Here is a 25,140-nt window from a genome sequence, read left to right as displayed (position 1 = left end):
TGATGGAGCCACTGTGGAAAACAGTATGGAGGTGCCTCAAAAACTTAAAAACAGAAGTATCATATGATCCAGTAACTTCACTATTGGGTATTTACCCAAACACTAATTTGAACATACAAAGGACCAAGAAAACATAAGACCATCTTTAAGAAGAACAAGATAGGAGGACTTGTTCTACCAGATATCAAAACAATTCAAAAGCTATAGCAATTAAGACAAGTGACGCTGGTGCAACAAAAGACCAATGGACTAGAGAAAATAACCCAGACACAGATCCACACAAATATGGACATTGAAATCTATGACAAAAGTGGTATTACAGAGCAATGGAGAGAGAAGAGGCTTTTCAATAGTGTGCTGGACAACTGGGTAACAATATAGAAAAAAATCAACCTCTTCCTTAAATCGTATCTAAAAATGATTCCACATAGATTTTAGACATAAATGTGGAAAACAAAAACACAAAATGTCCAGATTTTAGGGCACAGGTTCTTTGAGGTCCTCTAACCCCAGGAGCCTGTTGACAGAATTCTAAGATATAAAGATATTTTTGATACACCCTGTATGCTCTCATGCCTTACCATTTTAGTGTGCAACTTCTAACTTATGGCATCTACGTATCTCTGCCTGAAGTTTCCTAGGACTTGTTTTTGAGTGCTGAGAACTACTGCTATACCATAACCAGCGCCCAACCAACAACTGATACATATGAAGAACATGTGTGAGGAACATGATGTTGTGAGGAACACGATGTTGTGAGGAACACCAGCTCCCAGAGTTACCCAGAGATCCCAACTTGTTAGTCACTTGCATGATAGCATACCCTTTATTCAGCCCCTTCACTTCCCTGCCTTAAATCCAGTATATTTCTTGGTGATCATTCCCCACATGAATTACTTATATTTGAATCCTTGTCTCAGAATCTGCTTCTTGAGAAACCAAGACAACTAAGACTCAGAGTTACCATGAACTAGAGTGGTGAAAAACAATTACTTCTCTATTTTCATAACTGCTAACTGAAGGAAATGCTAAAGTTCAGTTACAAATAAAAGCGACAGACCAAAGTGGTATTAGTGGTACCTATGACTCTGTCTCTAACAGAAATCACAGATGTTTTAAGATTACACGACATTTGCTGTAAATATCTCAAAATCGTTTTTACACTCCTTACTACTTTGAAATTGTTATTAGGTAACTACTGAACTGCACATGATTGCAGTCTCTCTGTCAATAATATTGTGCAGTCTTCCTGTCTATATTGTCACCTGTTGAGCAACTATCTCTGGATCAACTAATTATTCAGCCACAAAACAGTTGAGAGTGTTCTACAACTAGAGATGAACTAAAAAGGATAAACTCTGGTGTTCTTGGAAAACCTATTCTTGTGTTTTAGTGTAATATAAAAGTTATACATATAAAAAAAGTTATACATATATAAAATATATATATATGTATATATGTATATATATATATATACACACATATACGTGTATATATGTATATATATAAAAAAGTTATATACATATAAAAAGTTATATATATAAAAGTTGTATATAATACAACAATTAAATACAATTAAACTTTATCCTGTGGATTTTTTTCAATGTGTATTTACTTATTTTTGAGAAAGAGAGATGGAGAGCAAGGAGAGGAGGGGCAGAGAGAGGAGGAGAGAGAATCCCAAGCAGGATACATGCTGTCAGTTCAGAGTCTAGTGTGGGGCTCGAACTCACAAACCATGAGATCATGCCCTGAGCCAAAGTCAGATGCTTAACCGACTGAGCCACTCAGGCACCTGAAAACACCAGAAGATTCTTAAAACCTCTATAAGGTGGAGATGGGCAGGGAGGGCAGTCCTAATGGCACTGTACTTCTCAAATAGCAACACTGGTAGCTAGAAAGCAACAGAACCAGGACATAACCCTGAGAGAAAATTTTCAACACAATTCTAGTCCTAGCCAAATCAAGCATAAAAAAAGAACTCTTTAGGCTTGCAATACCTTCAATTTTTTTTTTTCCCATTCACCCTTTTCAGGAATCTACTAAAGAGTATCCCTATCAGGCAAGGGAAGAAGATAAATGATGCTAAGAAACAGGGCAAACAGAATCTCCTAAGGTTCATAAAATTCAAAAATGACAGCTCTGCTATTTTAGGCTTGGAGAGCAACTAAGCCAGAGTGGGGGCAAAAAAGTTTCCAGGGTAACTCTTATGTGGGATTATAGCAAGAGGAGATCCAAAGACTGCCAGAGGTTTGGGGGTGAATTAGGTATATACAAAATGAAGCAAATAGTAAAACAAAGTTACTAGTAACTCCAAAGTAATTATTCTGTGAAGAGCATTTTACACAATCTTAGCAATGTGAATATTTACCCAAATGTTATGAGATATCTACATCAGCAAGACAGGAGGAAGGGAAGTCAATGTGTATATGTGGCAAAAGTAGAGATGGGGATGGGGGACATCAGCCAGTGGACTGAAGTCTCAGATTCCACAGGAAGAAAAGAGAGGATACATAAAACTAAAAGGAAAAAAAAAATCAAGAAATGGGAACATTAGCAAGTTACTTAGAAACATGAAAGGAAATACCAAAACACGCAATTTGACAAGTAACTCCCTCAGGACACAGGAATAAGAATGGGATGAAAGGAGTACTTCTTTCCATTGTGAATCTAGTAGTACTATTTCACTTCTTAAATTACATACATATGCTATTCTTTAAACATAAAAATTAATTTTGTAAAATGTAAATTTTAAACAAAGTCAAATAACATTTATTTTCTAAGTGCCTACTACCTACGGGGAGCATACCAGATCTCCCATTAATACTATCACTATTTTGGGGCGCCTGGGTGGCTCGGTCGGTTAAGCGTCCGACTTCGGCTCAGGTCATGATCTCACGGTCCATGAGTTCGAGCCCCGCGTCGGGCTCTGTGCTGACAGCTCAGAGCCTGGAGCCTGTTTCAGATTCTGTGTCTCCCTCTCTCTCTGCCCCTCCCCTGTTCATGCTCTGTCTCTCTCTGTCTCAAAAATAAATAAACGTTAAAAAAAAAAAAATTTAAAAATACTATCACTTTTTCTGAGGCCAGCTTTGCAGAGTATGATTACCCCTATTTTTCTCAGATGAGAAAACTGAAAATGACAATGAAAAAGGAACATTTTTTGTTTTTTTATTTCTTTTGTTTATGTTTTATTTGGTCCTTTACCTTTCCAGCAGTAGCAAAATATTCACCATCAGGGGACCATTCCATCAAATGTACAGACACTGAGGTTCTAAAAAAAAAAAAAAAAAAGTTAACCAGTCTGCATTTTTAAAATCTGGAACACTGTATATATAAATGGTCAAAACAAGATTTTCATAACATATCAGAACAAGAGTGTTTTCATCTCCCTTAAAATACAAATTAATTATGAAAACCAATCCAAAGCTGACTTTGGAGATCCAAAGAAGAATGCAATCAACATGCATAAAAGAGATCTCCACCTACCTGCCCCATGAATGTCCAAAATATAACAAGTTAAAAACTGAGCTCACCCATCTCCCCTGGCTAAGTGGGTCCCTGCACATAATCCATACTGTCAGTGGTATAGCCATTCTTCCACTTAAGAGTAGCTGGCAACTTGTATCACATCTTCCTCTTCCCCATCCCTATCTACATCTCATCCATTAAGGAGTAATTCCCAAGTCCTGAGGTTGTAACTCGAAAAATATTTTTGTCCTTTTTTTAACCAATCAACTGTAACACAGAGGAAAGGTTAATATGGGTTTGGGTTAGAAGAAGTCCACTTTCGGGGCGCCTGGGTGGCTTGGTCGGTTAAGCGTCCGACTTCGGCTCAGGTCATGATCTCACTGTCTGTGAGTTCGAGCCCCGCGTCGAGCTCTGTGCTGACAGCTCAGAGCCTGGAGCCTGTTTCAGATTCTGTGTCTCCCTCTCTCTCTGCTCCTCCCCTGTTCATGCTCTGTCTCTCTCTGTCTCAAAAATAAATAAACATTAAAAAAAAAATTTTTTAAAAAGAAGAAGTCCACTTTCTAGGCTTCTAAATGTAATGGTACTATCAAAAAACAGAGATCACTGTGCAAGGGAACATATTTTAGGATGACTGGTTTTTTTAATTAATGAGAACAACAGAGTTAGACACTAACTTGCACTGCCAGATGCACTTCCAATCATTTAAAACTGGAGGAATTTTATTATCAATTTCTTCCTCCTCTTCCAGAATGTCACCTCCTGGAGGAGCCCACAACTGAATAGAATCGGTTGCTGTCAACAATCTGTTATCTGAAAATTAAAGAAAGTTCTAATGAATACGCATGGCTTATCTGGAGAAAGAATTGCACATGTGGGCTTATATTTAGGTTTATAAACTATTCTGTGAAAACCAAGACATATCCATTTCAAAGTTCTAAGAATCCACTACACAAGAAAGGGTAAGTCTCGGGTGAAACTTGACAACAAAAAAGAAAAGCTTACTGGCAAAGAGCTACTGTGTATCAGGTAAATCTTAAAAACAAAACAAAACAAAAAAAGCAAAAGTACAATAACAAAACAAACGCAAAACACTCTGTTATGTAAACATAGAATGTTCTCAGGATATAAAACAGAACTAAAGATTAATGAAATTTGTTTTTCTACAAAATTAACCTTATTAATCATGAATGTAAAGAGGGGCAATGGCCATTATCATTAGGGGTTTCTAATCTTTCAAATTTAAAGACAAAATTTCCTAAAACACAAAAAATAAATGAGATAGGGGTTTTTTTTTTTGGCCCTGTTTTATTTCTGAGTTTATTTCTTATTAAACACAGTGTAAGTGTTAACTAAGGAAACAAATCATCACTGTTTCCTAGAATAAAACATTCAAAGGCAGGGAATAAAAGCACAGAACTCAAAGTAAATTAAGCACTGTACAAAGCAGTGTATACCAAGAAGAAAAAAAAATACACTCATTCACTAACAAAAAGAAAATATTCTACACTGACCATTTTATTATGAGAAACTATATTACATTGTAATCAGACATTTCTAAATGAACATTTAGTCTTTATAATTTCTAAATATAATCACTAAATACCTTGAGGGTCCCATGCTAAATTGTATGTCACAGAACTCAAAAAAAACTGCCCCGTTTTAAGCCACTGACACTTGAGTTGCTGAAACATATAGAAAGAAAAAAGAAACATATATGTTTTTAAAGTAATATCCACAAATATTACCATTTTATCATTTTATTCACCTTAAGACTTTATGATCTAAAACAAAGATGTAAATATTTCACTATTATTTTGAAAATATTGCTCCTAAACTAACTTCCAATAGTTACTTATTATTTACTCTACCACATCAAGCTGCTTGCCATGCCCAAAGCATGTTCTCTCAGGCTTCCTTCCATGTCTATAAACACATTCTTAGATGTAGGACATGCTTTTTCTCTCTTCTCCACCTGCAAGCTCCCATGCTTACATCTATATCCAGCTAAATCACCACCTCTGCTGACATCCCGGCAGCAGCCATGGTACCCTTTATATCCCATTTTAACAGTGGCCACATGCATGTGTCTGAATCTCCTAGTAAACTCCAGCTCTTCAAGGTAGGAATTATGCCATAATAAGCTTTGTGTCTTGAGTGCTGTAATGGCTGGAACATATGCAGACACTCAATACATGTTTGTGAAAACAAATGCACATTAGAAGGAAGTGAAAATTATCATAATCCTATGGGCTCAACATCTAAAATAAAACTAGATGTATCTCCCAAAGTCAACAAATTTGAACCACACAATATATACAATCCACAAATCTATATTATGTGTATTATATTTATTTGACTAATTTCCAGTCTTTTTTCTATTTTCATTCTAAAAGAAAGATTTAAAGTGCAAAAGTCAAAGGCCTTTGCCATGAAATACAGTAAGTGAAAAAAGTTGAGATATTTCTTTGTAGTACATAAATACACAATGTCCTTTTGTAAAGTATAGTGCATGTAAAGCCACATCACCTTAGGCAAGTTATACATCAACTGCTCGGCAAGTAGTAATAATTTAATAAACAGAAATTCCCTCTCTCTGTATGATACTTTTTAAATACTTAACAAATACTTCATTCAAGGTATCATGACCATCCAGAGCCAGAATTTTAAAATAACTGCAAAACCTGAATTTCATTATCTAAAAATAATTATATATATTTATAAATATATACATATATATTTATTTATATTTATATTTAAGTTTATTTATTTATTGGTGGGGGGAGAGGGGAAGAGAGGGAGAGAGAGAATCTCGAGCAGACTCCACACCATCAATGCAGATTTGGATGCAAGGCTCAAACTCACAAACCCATGAGATCATGACCTGAGCCGAAATCAAGAGTCAGATGCTTAACTGACCGAGCCACCCAGGCGCCCCTGTGAATTTTAAGTAAAATAAAATATAGCACCTAGAATGAATTTGAATGGTTGGTTCTCAATGTGATATGCTAGACCATTTAGCTGATTAGTGAGTTTACCTAAGCTCCTAACTCCTTCACTCAACAAGTATTTAGAAGCACCTATTGTGTTCCAGGTCTTGTTCTAAGTACTTCAGATGCACCAATGAACAAAAGAAACAAAGCTCCATACCCTCATGGAGCTTACATTCTAAACAGTAAATAACAAATAAGATAAATGCTGTGGGGAAAAAGTTTAAAATAGAAGGATGAGGGGTTAAAATAAAAGTGGTTTTGTTTTAAAATGGGCAATTTTAAAAATGGGCGGATCCCCATTGGGAAGGTATTATTGAGAAAATACTTACAGGATCTGCAGGAGCTGACCTTGGAGTTACCCAGAGAAAGAAAAACATTCCAGACAAGAGAAAAAACAATGCAAAGACCTAAGATGGGAAAGTAACTGTTCAAAGAATAAAAATGCCAGTGTGGCTGGAGTAACATTAGAGGACAAAAATCGTAGGAGTCGAGCTCTGAGAGGTGTTAAGTGAGTACTAGAGGGAAAAAAGACTATAGAGTGTATTGTAAGGCTTTTTGGCTTTGTGTCTGAGAGAAATAGGGAGTTTTAGGTGGAGAAGTGTGTCATGACCTGCTGTGTTGAGAAAAGAGAAGAGAAGGATATAAAACATATCAGAGACTACTCCAGCAATCTAGACAAGAAAAAATAGTAGTTCAACTAAGGTAGATTACAATTAACAAGGTAAATCTCAATTAGCAATATTATAGAAAACTAGGTTTCTAAAAGGTCTAGGGGTATATCTCTAGTGAATGTAGAAGATCTTACCATCAAAAGCACCAGACCAACTTCAGATGGGTATTCCAGACCACATTCAGCACTAGCTCTTGTAAGGCACTCTTTACTGCTATCAACTGGATTCTAAACTTAACTCTAAAAAACTTCTACTACCACTGAATACTTACACAATTTCTCTTATGAGAATTTATGCCCAAGGGCTCAAAAATACAAACAGCATTACCATACGAAGCTGCAATCTAAAAAGAAATGAACAAAGCATTAACATTTAGGAAAAGAAAATAAAGACAACATCCTTTTCACAATAATGTATAAGCTAATTACATATAATACAATCCCAACACAGTATTCATGATTTATTCCACCCCATAAATATAACTGGAAAAGAATTGGATTTAAGAATCCCTTCCCTGTTGTCAAAAATTCATCAGGCTTTACTTTACATATCAAATACAAGGTTGAACTATTCAAAGAAATCATCCTTTTCTGTAAGAATTTTTTTAACATAGGAATAACTTTATTAACAAAGATAGCATTTCAATGGCACATTTGCCAGAAATTTTATAATCCAGTGAAAAATAATATAAAAACCATGAGAAGCAGAAAAAGATATCAAAGAGTATATTAAACAGGTATTCAAAAGACATCAAATAAAATGACATTAATTATACTATGAAACAAAAAAAAATTCAATGGGGAAAATCATCTAGAAAAAGGAATAGAGAAAATGGACTAAGGAGAGATCAGAGACTCCACTGCAAGAGGAAGAGAAAGAGCTGACGTAGACGTCCCCATCGGACTTAAGATAGAGATCTGGGTTCCAGGTCACATACCTGATAAAAAGGGACATAAATCCTCTGTTCCTGGAAGCTACCAGAGCCTGGTAGAGATGATTTTTTTTAATATGAAATTTATTGTCAAATTGGTTTCCATACAACATCCAGTGCTCATCCCAAAAGGTGCTCTCCTCAATACCCATCACCCACCCTCCCCTTCCTCTCCCCCCATCAACCCTCAGTTTGTTCTCAGTTTTTAAGAGTCTCTTATGCTTTGGCTCCCTCCCTCTCTAAACTCTTTTTTTTTTCTTCCCCTCCCCCATAGTCTTCTGTTAAGTTTCTCAGGATCCACATAAGAGTGAAAACATATGGTATCTGTCTTTCTCTCTAAGACTTACTTCACTTAGCATAACACTCTCCGGTTCCATCCATGTTGCTACAAAAGGCCATATTTCATTTTTCTCATTGCCACATAGTATTCCATTGTGTATATAAACCACAATTTCTTTATTCATTCATCAGTTGATGGACATTTAGGCTCTTTCCATAATTTGGCTATTGTTGAGAGTGCTGCTATAAACATTGGGGTACATGTGCCCCTATGCATCAGCACTCCTATATCCCTTGGGTCAATTCCTAGCAGTGCTATTGCTGGGTCATAGGGTAGATCTATTTTTAATTTTTTGAGGAACCTCCACACTGTTTTCCAGAGTGGCTGCCTCAGTTTGCATTCCCACCAACAGTGAGAGAGGGTTCCCATTTCTCCACATCCTCTCTAGCATCTATAGTCTCCTGATTGTTCATTTTTCTATTAATTCCTTGAGAGCCAATTCCCAGTTCACCCTCCTCTTGACAAGAGGGAATCAACTACAGGGAACAGACCAAAAACCATTCTTGCTGACACCTAGAACACTAAATTAGGTATATATATTTTTTAAAGGCCAGTCAAAAAATGTCTACTGTCATCTCAGGGCACTCTCATACCAAAAAGTGATTTTAACTGTCACTTAATATCTAACACTCTTTCCACGAAAAAGCTCTTAACCTACAATGGTAGGGAGGAAGCTACTTCAAATGCCCACCCGAGGTAAACACCAAGACAAAAACTGTTAGGAATGATCACATTCAACTTGTCAGCTGATGAATGAATGATTATAATTGGCTAACATAGTCATAAATGACAAAGGTATCACCAAAAGGTCTGGCAATAAAGGAAATAAAAGAAGATGGCAATAAAAAAACAATAAATCGAAGGTGTCATTTTTGCCTTCTTTATCTTCAACCAGGTAAGGAAAAGTGGAAACAGGGTTATGAACACTAAGGTCCTATACATGAAAGGAAACTTTGCTCCCAGATAATTTATTGTGATCATTACCAGCCCATAAATAATTTACTAAAATTCATCTGGGAGAACTATCATACAACTCCAAGCAGGTTTAAAGATACCCTACTTGGTTTAAGGAAATGAACAATGAAAAATTAATGAAAGAAATCTGGCACTCTCAGTGTTCTCTAAGAGTAAGCAACGCTTAGTGGGGGAAAAAAACAGGATAAAAATCAGAAAAGCAGGAAACAAGTGTCAAAAAACACCAGGAAATTCAGTGTTTCGATACTAGGTCAATTACATCACTGGATTGCCAGATTGTGCCACATTTACACAAATACTAAAGCTTGATACAAGCAGCAAGGTGGGACGCTAGAAATAGTGTAATAATAATTTGTTACTTGGCATAAATTTGCATCATTACTATTTATCACCATGAAAATTCTGATTTAACATATCCTTGTTAAAATGTGTTATTTCTCAGTAAAAAACAATTGCTAGAACACTAAGACTATTTAAATCATTATAATTATTACAGGAAAAGTCTCATTTTTATACTGTGGAGATACTGAACTCTTCTACGCAACACTGGCCTTACTGAGCTGTTAGAATATAGACTGAATATGCTACATTTACTTCACATACAACCAAAATTTGATGTATATCATGTTTGATGTGTATTTTGGGGGAGAGGTATATGTGAGATGCAAACTACTTTAAAATAAACCCTCTGTTTTAGAGTCTGAATGAATGAACCTTAAGATTCTTCAATTAATGAATAAACTTTAATTAAATTAACAGAAGCTCTACAAAGCTGCTGTTACATGACAAATATTATATTAGACACTAACAACTAGCCAGATTTTTTTATAAAAATTTAATGTTGCTGTGATTTTGGCAAGATAAGGGATGCTATGCAGACAAGAGAAAAGTTTACTTACTTCCCTACTACTGGCTTAACAGTTGCTAGAATTATCAACTAGCAGAACATCAGTATGCACAGGACCGTAAGGCCTATAGAACTTTCAAGACAGTGTACACCTGCAGAATAATCATCTCATTATCAGCTTAATGGCCCCTTACCATTTGTATACATCCTATCATTTTATCCACTCCTATCAACAACCATCTAAGCAAGGTATATTAATAAGAAATTGTAAACAAGCCTTGTATAAAAGGAGAAGAATGCATTAAAAGATGGCATTTAATAAGGTAATTAAATCCCTTACTCTTCCATGTTGGTTAGAACACTCCACACAGCTGACTTGGATGTTTCCATGCTTAGCACCAGGAATGATCTGCACACATTCAAAGTCACTTGCCAAAATAACAATATCACAGCCTGATCCATACGCCTAAAAGAGAAAAGTTTTACAGTATATAAGATATGTAACTTATGAATTATACCTTAGATTTTGTTGCCACCATAGAGTCTGACACATTTTTACAAAGATAGTTAATGTGAGAATATTTAGTTATCAATTTCCAAATAAGACATTAAAAGTCACATCATAAATAAATGCCACATAATAAAACAGGATGATGACACCCCATGAATTATCTTTCAACAACTAGTATTAACAAAGAAAGGATTTTTCTAGTTCTTCAACCCTACAGCCTAAGTCCCTGCAGGTCATAAATCTTCCTGTTCAGAGCTTCTCTCCAAAGCTCATCTTAGTGAGCCCTAAAGAATAAAACCTCCATCTGAAAATAATAAGGCATCAAAGGCTGCAAGCAACTGTGTTTCCAGGGTTCAAACCAGGCTTGACAAAGATCAAGAAAGAAATCAGATGAATTTTCCAACACAAATCCACATGGCTTAAAGAGCTAGTTAAATAGACATGAGCCCCCAAGGCAGAATTACATGCACTAAGGCAAAGACTAAACTTAAACTCATCAACTGCCTAAGAGTGAATCCATGATGCTGTCTGCCTCTCTCCTCCCCTTCAACCTTACAAGGTGTGAGGGAGAGAGGAAACCAGCCCAAAGTGGCTTCACACACACACACACACACACACACACACACACACACACACAAATTAATTAACTTAATTTAATTTAAAAATAAACTGATTTATATAAAATGTTGACAAGTATAACTATATAGCCTGCAAAATAAAATAGAACACAAAATTAAGTTCCTGGAAAATTCCTTGTTCAACAAAACTATAACGAGTAAAACCAAATGTTTCTTCCTATTGCCACACTTCTTGATGTATGCTATTCCTGTTTTGCAACTTTGTGAATTTTATGAAGACATAAGGGGCAGAGGCAGAGCGTGAGGACACTTTTCCTTTTTCTCCCAAACTCAACTTGTGAGTAAATATTCAAAACAACCTAACAATCTAATTTTGAAGTGAAAAAGCCCCTTATATATACATGTGTGTATATACACCAAAAAAATGATTTATGAGGTGGTATTTTATCCCACAATTTCTACACCTTTAAGCAATATAGTCCTGTCCTACAAAACATAGATATCCAATAAATAAATAAATAAATAAACAAACAAACAAACAAACAAACAAAACAGATATCCAACAGCCAGGACTGAATGTGATGACATCGAACTCCATGACCTGTGTCCTGATGAGATCCACACATGGCTGCTAATGAAAGAGAAAATGAAGATAAAGACCAGATAGGAAGACAAATACTACTTCTACTGGTTACTAAAACTTCCAACACTGCCAAAATCCTGCTGCAACTACTATAAACCATCTTCAACTCATGTATTAATACCAAAAAGTTCACCAAAAAAAAAAAAAAAAAAAAAAAAAGAATGATTGGCAGGGGAAATATGGAAAAAAAATCACTTCTGGGAGGAAGTAACTACTTATATTCTTATAGACAAGGCAGATTTACTACACCAAGCACTCAAGAAAGCAAAACTGAAAGGGAATATTGAGCATAGGAGAAAGGAATGTTTGTATCACTCTAATGATCTTTAAAATTACATTATTAATCCTTACAAAAAAAAAAAAAGAAAAAAATGTATAACTATGAATGGTGATGGATGTTGACTAGACTTACTGTGGTGATCATTTCACAATGCATACAGATAGTGAATCATGCTTCACACCTGAAACTAATATAATGTTATATGTCAATTATACCTCAAAAGAAAAAATTTTATTAAAATTACAAAAATAATCCTACCTTTGAACAATATTTCGAATTTTCCAAAGTGCTTTATAGTATTATCTCAACAAAGTGAATTGATGAAAAGAGCATCAACTGACGAATGGATAAAGATGTGGTTTATGTACACAATGGAATACTACTTGGCAATGAGAAAGAATGAAATCTAGCATCTGCAGCAATGTGGATGGAACTGGAGGGTATTATGCTAAGTGAAGTAAGTCAGGCAGAGAAAGACACCATATGTTTTCACTCATATGTGGATCTTGAGAAACTTAACAGAAGACCATGGGGAAAGGGAAGGGGGGAAAAAAAGTTACAGAGGGAGAGAGGCAAACCATAAGAGACTCTTAAGGACTAAGAACAAACTAAGGGTTGATGGGGAAGGGGGAGAGGGGAAAGTGGGTGATGGGCATGGTGAGGGCACTTGTTGGGATGAGCACTGGGTGTTGTATGGAAACCAATTTGACAATAAATTATATTTTTAAAAAGTTATTTGTATTAAAAAATAAAGTAAAGTGGTTACGAGAATCTGAAAAAAAAGAAAAGAGCATAAACTTTAGTTTGAAATCATATATGCAGGGTTTTCAATTTGGGTTCGGCCATTCTAAGTGATCTTAAGTTAGAAGTAACAGTTACCTCTTGGGACAACTGTGAAAATTAAAGTAGAAAATCTATTTGCAGAATGCTTAGCACACATCATTCATTTAAGAAGAAAAAACAAACAAACAACAACAACAAAAAACAATGCATGAAGTCCCAAGCCTGTGCTAGGGACTGGGAATATACAACCACAAGACGTGGGAAGTCTAACGGGAAGATAACCAAGTGAATCACCAGTCACAACTAAATGACAAACTGCCATGACAGAGATACCCACAAAATATCAGAAGACAAAAGGTACTCAATAAATGTTATGTTACTCCCCCTTTAATCTTTGCAACAAACCTGAAAGGAAGATATCATTATCATTGTATAAAGATTAAAATTCATCAATTTGCCCAAGATTATATGGTTAATAAGGGGAAGATGTTCCAACTCAAGTCCTTACAATTTTTAGGCTATTTTCTCCTACATTACATGTCAACGATACTTAAAGTATTCCAGATAAATATTAGTATCCCTGCTTCTCTAAAGATGGGCCATTTCTAGCAACTGCTACTAGAGACAGATAGGCTTTTACTGATCAATCACCAAAAAGGATGTTTACTCTTCCCTAGATATTCAAAATGCCAGATCTTTTCCAGAGTACATGGACTATACTCCTTAGCTGTAGGGAATCTTGACATCTTTCTGATCCTGCAATATATGTTCTCAAACTTGGCTGCATCAAAATCAAAATTACCTAAGGAACCTATTAAACATACAGATTGTTTGGTCCCACCCCAGACTTACTAAATCAAAATCTTCATGGATAAAAGAATTTCACAATATCTACCAACATTTTAAATATACTTTTTGATCAAACAACTCTTTAATTTACCCTACAAGCATACTTTAAAAAGTTTGCCAAAATATATGTAGAAGGATAGTCACTGCCTTACTATTTGTAACAGCAAAAACTGAAGATAATCATACTGTCCATCAGTAGAGGAGGTTAAATAAATTACTGACTATCCATATACTGGAACACTATGTAGCTACTAAAAGTTTAGACACCACAAGTCTAAAATGATCTCAAATTCCTCATCAAACTAATAATTCACATCAAAAGGGAGCAACTTGTGTCTAGTACTGGCTTCCTGGAACCCACAAGTAGGCATTACCTACGATTTTATATAATATCTATGATCATGGCGGGAGCAGAACCCCCCAAACTACTGCACACTAACAGTTTGCCAAAGTACAGAGGAAGCATATTCTTACTCTTTAGCTAAAGAGTCTAAAGCAGGGAAAAACAAGGGCCCCCAAATCAGTCAATACTGAATCACATACATTCTATAACTGAAATCTCACAAGATTTTAATGATTTACATAAGCATGTGTTTAGTATCTGTCAGGTTCCCACTACAGTGGAATGTCCATCAGAGCAAACATCCATGTCCTGTTTTACCATGTACTCCCAGCACTTCGCATTAGCAGCCCTCAATACATATACATATAGTGAATAAATGATTCAAATCTTCCCAATTTCTGGCTCTAGAAGTCTCAGCACCTTAAAACCTAGTCAAAGAACATGAAGTTCAGACAGAACTGACCAACTTTACAATAGTACCTACACAAGGAAAGAAAGATTTTGATTTTCCAGCCTAACAGTATATGGATTTAGAAGACCTACCAGAAGGGAATCTACCAAAGCCCTCCTCAGTAATTTATCATTTACTGAATACTTTACTATGATATAAGGCCATCTGCTAGGTCTTTAGGAACAATGTATCTTCACAGACCACCTTTAAAGATGGAGAAATCCAAGCCCAGAAAGGTAAGTAGTTTGCCCAAGGTCACAGAGTGAGGATTCGTTTGCTTTATAATAAAGCTCCTGCTCTTTCCCACTACTTCACCCCACGTCTACTCCATTAAGATGTCTTCCTAGTAATAGAAGGCCTACGTTCATCCTTGTAATCCCAAGTAATTTACCACAGCCCCTAGCACAAAGTACTTGGTAAAAACCAACAGCTAATAAGGTTTATACAAAACCTAGAATTACTTAAGAGATTCCCATTCTCTCAATTTTACAGCAAAAGCAATTTTGTTTCCATTCTTCTTTTTCAGAATTCGGTCTTTAAGAGAAAGAATTTACAGTGCAGGAGGAAAAGAGGGTGCTCACTGGAATTACACACAATTGAACCCATGGAGTAAGGAGTGGGCTCTTTCACTAGGTAAAAGAAATATCATGGACTTGGCGGAGCATACACTATTCCATATTGGGACGTAAGTCACAGGATCGTTGCTGGAAAGCAGGAAAGGGGGCAGTAAGCCTTTTCTGCAGCAAACGGAATCCCTTAGCCAGGTTCTTCTTCCCTCGGGTTCTTGGCAGAGCCACTGCTGTGCCATAGCACTATACACCAGTTATAACAGTACCAACCTATAAAATGTTTTGTCTCAAAGTCAAGGATATGATTTGGCCCCAACACAGAGACAAATCCCAAGAAAAGAGAAAACATCTTAGAAAAACACACTTTCCCTCCATTCATGTGGGAGGATTTCTTTTATGGAAGAACTGAACTGCCCTGATGAGGATAAAGAATAACCAGCTGACAATCATGTCATATTAAGAGAGAATTCTGTAGCACAAGCCCTAACATCAAAGATATGCTTCAAATATATTAATCTTCACTTGCTTTAACCTTATCATTGGAAAACAAATCCATCCTTTTAGAAAAAAAAAAAAAAAACTAGTCTGTGCTTTGAGCGCTAAAACCAAGCGTTTTCAACCTGGATGTAAGTCATAGATGGTCTCAGGAGGTCTCTGAACTCCTGGAAATTATATTTAAAGTCATGTGAATGTGCTTTTTTTCTTGTACCCACAAGACAAACCCATTAGTTTGTCTAAAAGAATCTCTTCCTGGAGAGCCCAGGTGGCTTGGTCAGTTGGGCGTCTGACTCTTGATTTCAGCTCAGGTCACGATCTCACAATTCGTGGGCTCCCTGCTATCAGCGTGGACCCTGCTTGGGATTCTCACTCTCTCTCTCTCTCTGTCCCTCCCCCACTCCTGCTAGCTTACTCCCTCTCTCCAAATAAATAAAACTTTAAAAATGTTTTTAAAAAGAATCTCTTCCTTAACAAAGTGCAGAGTGTGTCATATAACCCCATAATAATTCTATGGAAGCTAAAACTTGAATATTTGTTATTACCAACATTTTTTTCTGTTTTTAGTCGTGATATCCAAAATTTCATTAGACAGGCACTGCCAATTAGTTGAGGCTGAAAAACAAAGTCACCTTCTTCTTTTACCTTATCTAATTTTCACTTGATGAAAAAAATTTAAATATCACCTTTGAAGTCATTAGGTACTCTGAATTAATCTATTATTATTATCATAATAAAGATATTGCTGCCTTCTCTAGAGGGTTAATGTCACTGTGAACAATTAAGTGTATCTGAATATACACAACACAATCATTGTCCTAACTTCAGTTTTATATATAATTGCCTTAACCACATTATTTTCAGAAAAGCAAACAAATACTTGTATCCCATACTGTTCTGATTTTTCAGATTTCCTTTAAGTCTTAGATAAAGTATAAAGAAATAAAAAGTTGTTTGTTTTTTTTTAAATCCTACACAGGGGCACCTGAGTGGCTCAGTTGAGCATCTGACTTCAGGTCATGATCTCACAGTTCGTGGGTTTGGGCCCCACGTCAGGCTCTGTGCTGACAGCTCGGAGCCTGGAGCCTGCTTCAGAGTCTGCGTCTCCCTCTTTCTGCCCTTCCCCTGTTCACGCTCTGTCTCTCTCTCTCAAAAATAAATAAACATTAAAAAAAAAATTTAAAGGAGTGCCTGGGTGGCTGAGTCGGTTGAGCATCCGACTTCGGCTCAGGTCATGACCTCACAGCTTATGAGCTCAAGCCCCACGTTGGGCTCTGTGCTGACAGCTCAGAGCCTGGAGCCTGCTTCTTTTTCTGTGTCTCCCTCTCTCTCTGCCCCTAACCCACTCGCATTCTGTCTCTGTCTTTCTCAAAAATAAACAAACATTAAAAAAAATTTTTTTTAAATCCTACACAAACATGTCTTTTCCTATGAGAACATAAAATACAAATAAATGAATTACACAGGTATTTTCTATGGAATACCTGGATGCTCTATCATCCTGGTAGTTACAGGGTCAAAGTTTAAGGTCGCTGAAAACTGTTGACATGTATCTAAATTTAAAAGAAGAAAAGCACTGGTGAACTAAGAGGTATTAAGCATGCTGAAAGGTTTATCTAATTTAACAAGGTATTGCGGTCTTACCAAGAGTATTACTGTTAAATTCCCACCTCTCCCTGAGAGTGAATTTTGACTCATGTTGAGCATGCTCACTCTTCTACAAATGAGGGTACTTGTTATTAAGAGCTAAAAAAAATAATTACAAGAATTATAAGAGGTACCATTTACTGAAAGCCTACTGGGTAACATACTATGTAATCTACATTCCTAGTCTCTTTTTCAAGACTGCAGTAATCCTAGAAGTTAGCTATTATTGACCCCACTTTAATATAAGGAAATGGAAGTTCATAGGATTTAATCAAATTCTTAAGTAGCAAGGTAAATATAAGGCTGAGAGGCAAATTCAGGTCTCTTTACATTGTTATATCCACTTCACTTATGACCATCATTTTGTTTTCTATTGCTCAAATTTTTGTTCTTCTTACTGGTTTGTTAATTACATAAATTCATTTAAATTCTTCATTTCAGCTGTTCTAAAACAAAAAGCTAACGAGAAGACAGGGTTGTCTGACTTTGATCATTACTTGGTTGGGTCAAGTTATCTATAGACAAAGTCTTAAAAGGCCAGCCTTGACCTATGAAAAAATCTTATCAAGAAAACAAAGCACATATTAACTAAAATTTCCCAAGAAAATATCCTTTCCCTCTTCCTTTTAGTCACATAATTAAATAGCTAACTGCTTACGCTTCTCAGAATTAAAAATTAACTTCTAGGGGCACCTGGCTGGTTCAGTCAGTGGAGCATGCAACTCTTGATCTTGGGGTCATGAATTTGAGCCCCATGTTGGGCTCAGAGATTACTTTAAAAAAATTAACCTCTAAAACAAATAGATTTCCTTTTTGAATAGGATCATTATTAAGCTAGAGTTTTCATGTATCACTTACCCATAAAAGCCACCTGTAAGTTAAATAAACCATTTTAAATGTCTGATTTTAATGTTTTCAGCAACAAGATTTTCTTTTTTATAGAAAATGCAACACATGCTAATTTAAAAACTAAATCGGTGGGGAGCCTGGGTGGCTCAGATGGTTAAGTGTCTGACTTTTGGTTTTGGTTCAGGTCATGATCTTAGAGTTTGTAGGATGGAGCCCCACATCAGGCTCCACCCATGCTGACAGCACAGAGTCTGCTTGGGATTCTCTCTCTCCCTCTCCCACATTGGACACACTCTCTACCTCTTTCTTTCAAAATAAATAAACTAAAAATTAAAAACTGAATACAAAAATTAGTTCACCTTACCCTTGACCACTTAAGGAGTGATTACCTCACAGTTACCCGTGAACCCTTCCTGAAATGTTTAGTGTATATGTATGTATAAACATTTTTTATATAAAGAGATTATGCTATACACAATTCTGCAACTTCTTTTCCACTTAATTAACAATTTGTCTTGAAGAACTTTCCTTATCACAGAAGGAATTATTTTATTCTTCTTAATAGTTGCATAATCTTCCATTTTGTGGCTTTGCCATAATTAATTTAGGTTGTTTCCAGTCTTTCACTACCATAAAACGTGCTTCAGTATAACACCTATGTATTTATGGTATTACACATATGTGTGCAAGTATACCCAAAGGATAAATTCTAAGACATAATTTACTGGGTAAGTGATTAAAATCAGTAAGTACTGCAAAATGCCCTCCAAAAACACTGTATTTCCCATAGGTATAAAAGTACCTGTTTCTCCACTTCCTCACTAACCCTGATAATCCAATCCAACAAAACCTAGCTTCTCCCTGTTGTCTTAATTTCTATTTTTATTAGGAGGAAAGTTGAGCATCTTTTCATATATTTATCAATCATTTATATTTCTTTCTCTGAAAACTGACTATTCCTGTTATTGGTCAATTTTTTAACTGGGTCTGTTCTGAATGACTTATAAGAGCTCTTTACAGATTAAGGAAATTCACCCTTTGTCTATATAGCTAATAAGATTTTTTTAAATGCCTGAACTAAAGATAGAGTAAGCAAAGGACAAATCATTATTTTTTAATTGAAATAGTGTATTTATATAATACACAATTTCAATTTGAAAAGTTATATATATAGATCACAGTAGGCCATGGACTAGTTTAAAGGCCCAATTTATGAAGTACCAGGAAAGTTTATAAATTTATGTATAAAAATATAGAGTTTTCAAAATGAAATTTAAGTCTACAAATAAGAGTACTTATCAGCAATACATTCAATCAGCCTCATATGCCTTTCTACAGGTTTCTACACCTAAAATCAAACCCTTAACCTTTATCAACTACTGCCTACCATCAGCACCCCCAAAATAGATAAGCTTCTTGCCAGTCAGATGTTAAGTCCATCATACAGTTAGAAAAGGGGGAAAGGGTAGTATTTGAACAAACAGCTCTTCTCTCCACATGACTAAGAACGGACTTTACTAATATGATTCAATCATTCTAACAGCCTAAAGTCCACTCAAGAATGCTGAATGAACAGAATAAATAAATGAGAAAGAAACTAAATAGTATGCAAAAAGCTAAGAGCACAAAAATTACCCCAAGTCAACGACAAGTGAAGCAATATCAGAAATAATATAATAATGACTGTATGTGTGGTAACCAAAGGTTTGTTACTTTTAGAAACAACACAGCTCACATCAGGATATGCAAAATTAACAGACTACTTATAAAAGTAGGAAAAAGCTAAGCTGCAAGTGGTATACTGAGTGAAACGTAAGACAAAACTTAATAATATATAAAAACAGGGGTGCCTGGGTGGCTCAGTTGGTTAAGCGTCCAACTTTGGCTCAGGTCATTCTCTCATGGCTTGTGAGTTCTAGCCTGCATCGGGCTCTATGCGGACAGCTCAGAGCCTGGAGCCTGCTTCGGATTCTGTGTCTCCCTCTCTCTGCCCTCCCTCCCTTGCTCACGCGCTCACTCTCTCTCAAAAATAAATAAATATTAAAACAAATTTTTAATAATATATAAAAACAAAAATCTATGGCTGAAAAAAATAAAAATGCAAGAAATACTACAAGTGGGAAAAAAAAGAAATATTACAGTGTTTGTGATTAAATAGTAAGAGACAAAATGATTGTTTTAATTTCTTTGTAACAACCCCAAACAAGCAACAGATCTGAAAGAACTTCCTTCAATTAAAATTAAAAATTTAAATTAAAAAAAGAACAATCTTTAGGATTAGTCAAAAAGCAGCCAATTTTGATAATTTACTGACAAAATAGATGGAGCTACAACAAACTTCTAAATACTAAGCTAAAGAGAAACACAGATACCCACAGTACAAACTAAACTTATTTCTATAACCCTGAACACAGAACAAAACATGGGTTTTTTAAAATTTATTGATGCTCAATAATATCTGATAAGCAAAGGAGACCTTGAAAAGAGAAATATGCAATAATTAATTAATTTGTCCTAATTAAATATTACAAATACTGCTCTATCTCCGGCTTGCATGCATTCTCACTAAAAAGTAAGTGTGGAAGTAGAAATCAAAAATCATCTCTTCTAAATAACTATTTTATGTCAGTGCTGAGAATAAATCACTCAAAGTATTACTTACCAAAAATTTCTAAGGGAAATCACAGCAGTATTGGTAAAAGTAAGTCTCATGGACTGGCCAACATGCATAAAAACCTACCCAACTTTCAGCTTCAGATCTGTTCTCTAAAGCTTGAGATATATAACAATTTTGCCTCACAAAGAATAATGTAGTAAAATACTACTTTTTTAAATGGTTACTTCTAAAGAAACACAATATTTTTTTATATTTAATTATTACAAATACAGACAATAAGTGACTCAATATTTTGTTCCTTAATTTGTTAATAAATTTTACATTTCAAAGAACCTTAACAGTACATTATCTAATATGTACCAATGTTAATACGTAATGTTTGACAACTTCCAATTTTGCAACTACTGGAAATTTCCAGATATTCAGTTAACCTAAATACTGATATTTTGAGGGAGATGGTCCTGACAGTGTTCCAAAAATCATTTCCCAAATAATTGATTAAAATATTAAATTATAATTAAACTCTCGATACAATACCATCAATATGATGGAAAGAACATATTCCTGAGAATCCAGAGGTATTAATACTAACTATAACAATCTCTCTGTAATATTTCCTTTATCAGTCAAATGAAAGATTGTGACTAGATCACTTCTGAGACTCCTTTCAATTTTTAAGCTGTAATTCTATGAGTGCACAAATTTGCTTCAAAAAGTCCTGATAAAAAGATTAAATAATCCAGTGTGCACTATTTTACATAGAAACCCAGCTAAATGGTCTTTGTGTTGTAACTCTTTCCCCTACTCACAGCTGACAGGATGTGAGGATGGTCCAGACTAATGACCAGTAGCTATCAGCCAGATGAAAGAGATGGGCTAAGCCAGGCAAAGTCCACTCAGGAATTCAAACCATAAGACCCAGAGTTAGAAGGAAGAGCTAAGCAGACAAGTCATACATGTTCAGGGATAAGTCAGCAATTTGAAACTGAAACCACCAGTTTAAAAAGTAAATGGATCGGGTATCTAAAAACAAAAAACTCATGAAAAAAACAAGTACATAAAATCCCTAAGAGAAGGCAGTCTTGATTCTACCAGCTTTTTAGTTCCAATAACCCTGAAGCCCAATTGCACCTCCTAAGTTCTTTGTGTATCCTGAAATAAACCTAGCTTTTACTTCAGTTCCTCTGTCCCTTGTGCTAAAACCAATACTGATACAAAGATTGGGACTGCATAGAACAGGGCTTCAAAGAAAATGTGGAATTGGCTATGATTAGATTATAGAATTAGAGTAGAGAATGCAATGAGGAGGACAGACTGGAAAGCTAGCAAAACAGGATGTATACAAGAGATACAGTTACTAAAATAGTCATATGTGATTCTTTGGGACCTAGAATATGTCAGGCATACCTCCCTTTTTTATGCTTTGCTTACTGTACTTCATAGACACTGTGTTTTTACAAATTGAAGGCTTGTGGCAACCCTGCATCAAGCAGTCTATCAGTGCCATTTTTCCAAGAGCATTTGCTCACTTGTAGCTGTGTCACATTTGGCAATTCTCACAATATTTCAAACTTTTTCATGATTATATTTGGTATGTGACCTTTTATCAGTGATCTTTAATGTTATTATTGTAATTGTTTGGGAGTACCACAAACCATACCCATAGAAGACGGCACACTTAATAAACGTTGTATGTGTTCTGAATGCTCCACTGACCAGCCATTCCCCCCACCCCACTCCTTGAGCCTCCCTATTCCCTGAGACACAATATTTAAAAATAGGCCAATGAATAACCCTATGATGACCTCTAAGTGTTCAAATGAAAGAGTTGCATGTGTCTCCTTTTTTTTTTTTTTTTAACGTATTTATTTATTTATTCAGACAGAGCGAGTGAGTATGCAGCCAGGTGCACATGCACACAAGCAGGGGAGAGACAGAGAGAGAGGTGGGGAGAGAGAATCCAAGCAGGCTCCATGCTGTCAGCACAAAAGCTTGAGGCAGGGCTCAATCTCAGGAATGGTAAGATCACGACCTGAGCCAAAATCAAGAGTCAGATGCTTAACTGACTGAGCCACCCAGGGAGCCCTGCATGTCTCTCACTTAAAATCAAAAACTAGAAAAGATTAAGCTTAGTTAAAAAAAAAAAAAAAAAAAAAAAAAGGCATGTCTAGAGTTAAGATAGTCCAAAATCTAGGCCTCTTGTGTCAAACAGCTGGCCAAGTTGTGAATGCAAAGGAAGAGTTCTTGAAGGAAACTACAAGCGCTTCTCCAGTGAACACCCGAAATGATAAGGAAGTGAAACAGCCTTACTGCTGACATAAAGTTTTAGTGGTCTAGACAGAAGATCAAACCAGCCATAACCTTCCCTTGAGCCAAAGCCTAATCGAAGGGAAGGTCCCTACTTTAATTCTATGAAAGTTGAGAAGCTTCAGAAGAAAAGTTTGAAGCTAGCAGAGGTTGAGTCATGAGGTTTAAGGAAAGAAGCCACCTCCATGACATAAAAGGCAAACCATGCAAGTAATGATGTAGAAGTTGCAGCAAATCATCCATAAGATCTAGCTAAAATAATTAATGAAGATGGCTATACCAAGCAACAAATTTTCAAAGTAGATAAAAGAGCCTTATGTTGGAAGAAGATGCCATCTAGGACTTTCATAGCTACAGAGGAGAAGTCAATGCCTGGCTTCAAGGGTTCAAAGGATAGGCTGACTCTCTTGTTAGGGGCTGATGTAGCTGGTGACTTAAGCTGAAGCCAATACTCAACTATTCTGAAAATCCTAGGGCCCTTAAAAATGATGCTCAATCTATGGGCATTGTATGTAAGCCAATTTGACAATAAATTATATTTCTCAAAAAATGATGTTCAATATACTTTGCCTCTGCTTTACCAATGGAACAACACAGTTTGGATGACAGCACATCTGCTTACAACATGGTTCACTGTACATTTTAAGCTCACTGTTGAGTCTTACTGCTCAGAAAAAAAAAGATTCCTTTCAAAATATTACTGCTCACTGTCAACACACCTGGTCATCCTGGAGCTGTGACAAAGAAGTACAATGAGATTGGTGTTATTTTCATGCCTTCTCCCACAACATCTATTCTGCAGCCCATGGGTCAAGGAGTAATTTCAACTTTCAAGTCCCATTATTTAAGAAATACATTTCAGTTCGGATGACCACTGGGTATTATATGTAAGTGATGAATCACTAAATTATATTCCTGTAATAAACATATTTTGATTTAAAAAAAAAAAGAAAAATGCATTTCATAAGGCTACAACTACCATGGATAGTGACTCCTTTGACAGATCTGGGTCAAGTAAATTTAAAGCTTTCTAGGAAAGATTTTGTAAAATGTCTCAAAAGTTAGTTTGTCTGATGTTTCCTCATGATTAGATTCTGAGGATTATCACAGAAACATCACAGTGTTCTTCTCATTGCATTTTTTCAAGAGGCACAATTGTCAATTTACCCCATTCCTGGCAGTTAACTTTGATCAGTTGATAAAGGTGGTGTCTGCCAGGTTTCTCCTCTATAAAATTATTTTTTCCTTTATAATTAATAAGTACCTTGTAGAAAGATATTTTGAGGCTATGTAAATAACTTGTGACTTATCAAAATTTACCCACTAGTTTTAGTATCTACCGGACATTTCTTGCCTAAAGTTACTACTAAGATGGTTGCCAAATGGCAATTATCTAATTCTGTCATTTCATTATTTGTTAGTTGGCTTTATGGGGCACCTGGGTGACTCAGTCAGTTGAATGTCCGACTTCGGCTCAGGTCATAACCTCGCCTTTGTGGGTTCAAGCCCTGCATCAGGCTCTGTACTGACAGCTCAGAGCCTGGAGCCTGCTTTAGATTCTGTGTATCCCTCTCTCCCTGCCCCTTCCCTGCTCATGCTCTGTCTCTCAAAAAAAAAAAAAAAAAGAAAGAAAGAAAGAAAGTTATTAGCTGGCTTTCTTCTGTAAGGAAGAGTTTTCTTTATTTATTTCTGTACTTATTTATATTAGTAAGGGTCATGGATTCTTACCTCATACAAAGGGTTATAATCTATTATTGTCACTTATCTCTATGCTCTAATTGTCCCTGATTGGGCGAATAGGAACTCTTTAAGTTATTAGAAATGGTAAATAAATTCAGTAAAATTACAGAACATAAAATTAATACCCAGAATTATCATAGTTCTGTTTCTATACACTAGGTAGTAGAAAGGGAAATTAAGGAAACAACCCCATTTACAAGTGTACCAAAGACAATAAAATACCTAGGAATAATCTAACCAAGTTAAAAGACCTGTA

The 25,140-nt window shown here is 35.7% G+C and overlaps 1 protein-coding gene across 4 annotated transcripts in view; it reads right to left on the bottom strand.

Moving 5' to 3' along the window:
- DMXL2 (Dmx like 2) overlaps nt 1-25,140 on the bottom strand; it is a 151,387-nt gene that overhangs the window by 114,690 nt on the left and 11,557 nt on the right. For all 4 annotated transcript variants that reach the window (XM_053889065.1, XM_019442122.2, XM_053889066.1 and 1 more), the window contains exons 2-6: nt 10,563-10,688; nt 7,401-7,472; nt 5,072-5,150; nt 4,143-4,278; nt 3,205-3,271 (exon numbers count right to left, since the gene is read on the bottom strand). In XM_053889065.1, coding sequence (XP_053745040.1) covers nt 3,205-3,271; nt 4,143-4,278; nt 5,072-5,150; nt 7,401-7,472; nt 10,563-10,688 — 480 coding nt within the window. The remainder of the gene's footprint in view (nt 1-3,204; nt 3,272-4,142; nt 4,279-5,071; nt 5,151-7,400; nt 7,473-10,562; nt 10,689-25,140) is intronic.

Source organism: Panthera pardus, unplaced genomic scaffold, assembly GCF_024362965.1.
Source record: "Panthera pardus isolate Hobbes unplaced genomic scaffold, ASM2436296v1 HiC_scaffold_24, whole genome shotgun sequence".
In the NCBI taxonomy this organism is placed as follows: Eukaryota; Metazoa; Chordata; class Mammalia; order Carnivora; family Felidae; genus Panthera; species Panthera pardus.
The sequence above is the reverse complement of the archived record's forward strand: the minus strand, read 5'-3'. Positions and strand labels throughout refer to the sequence as shown.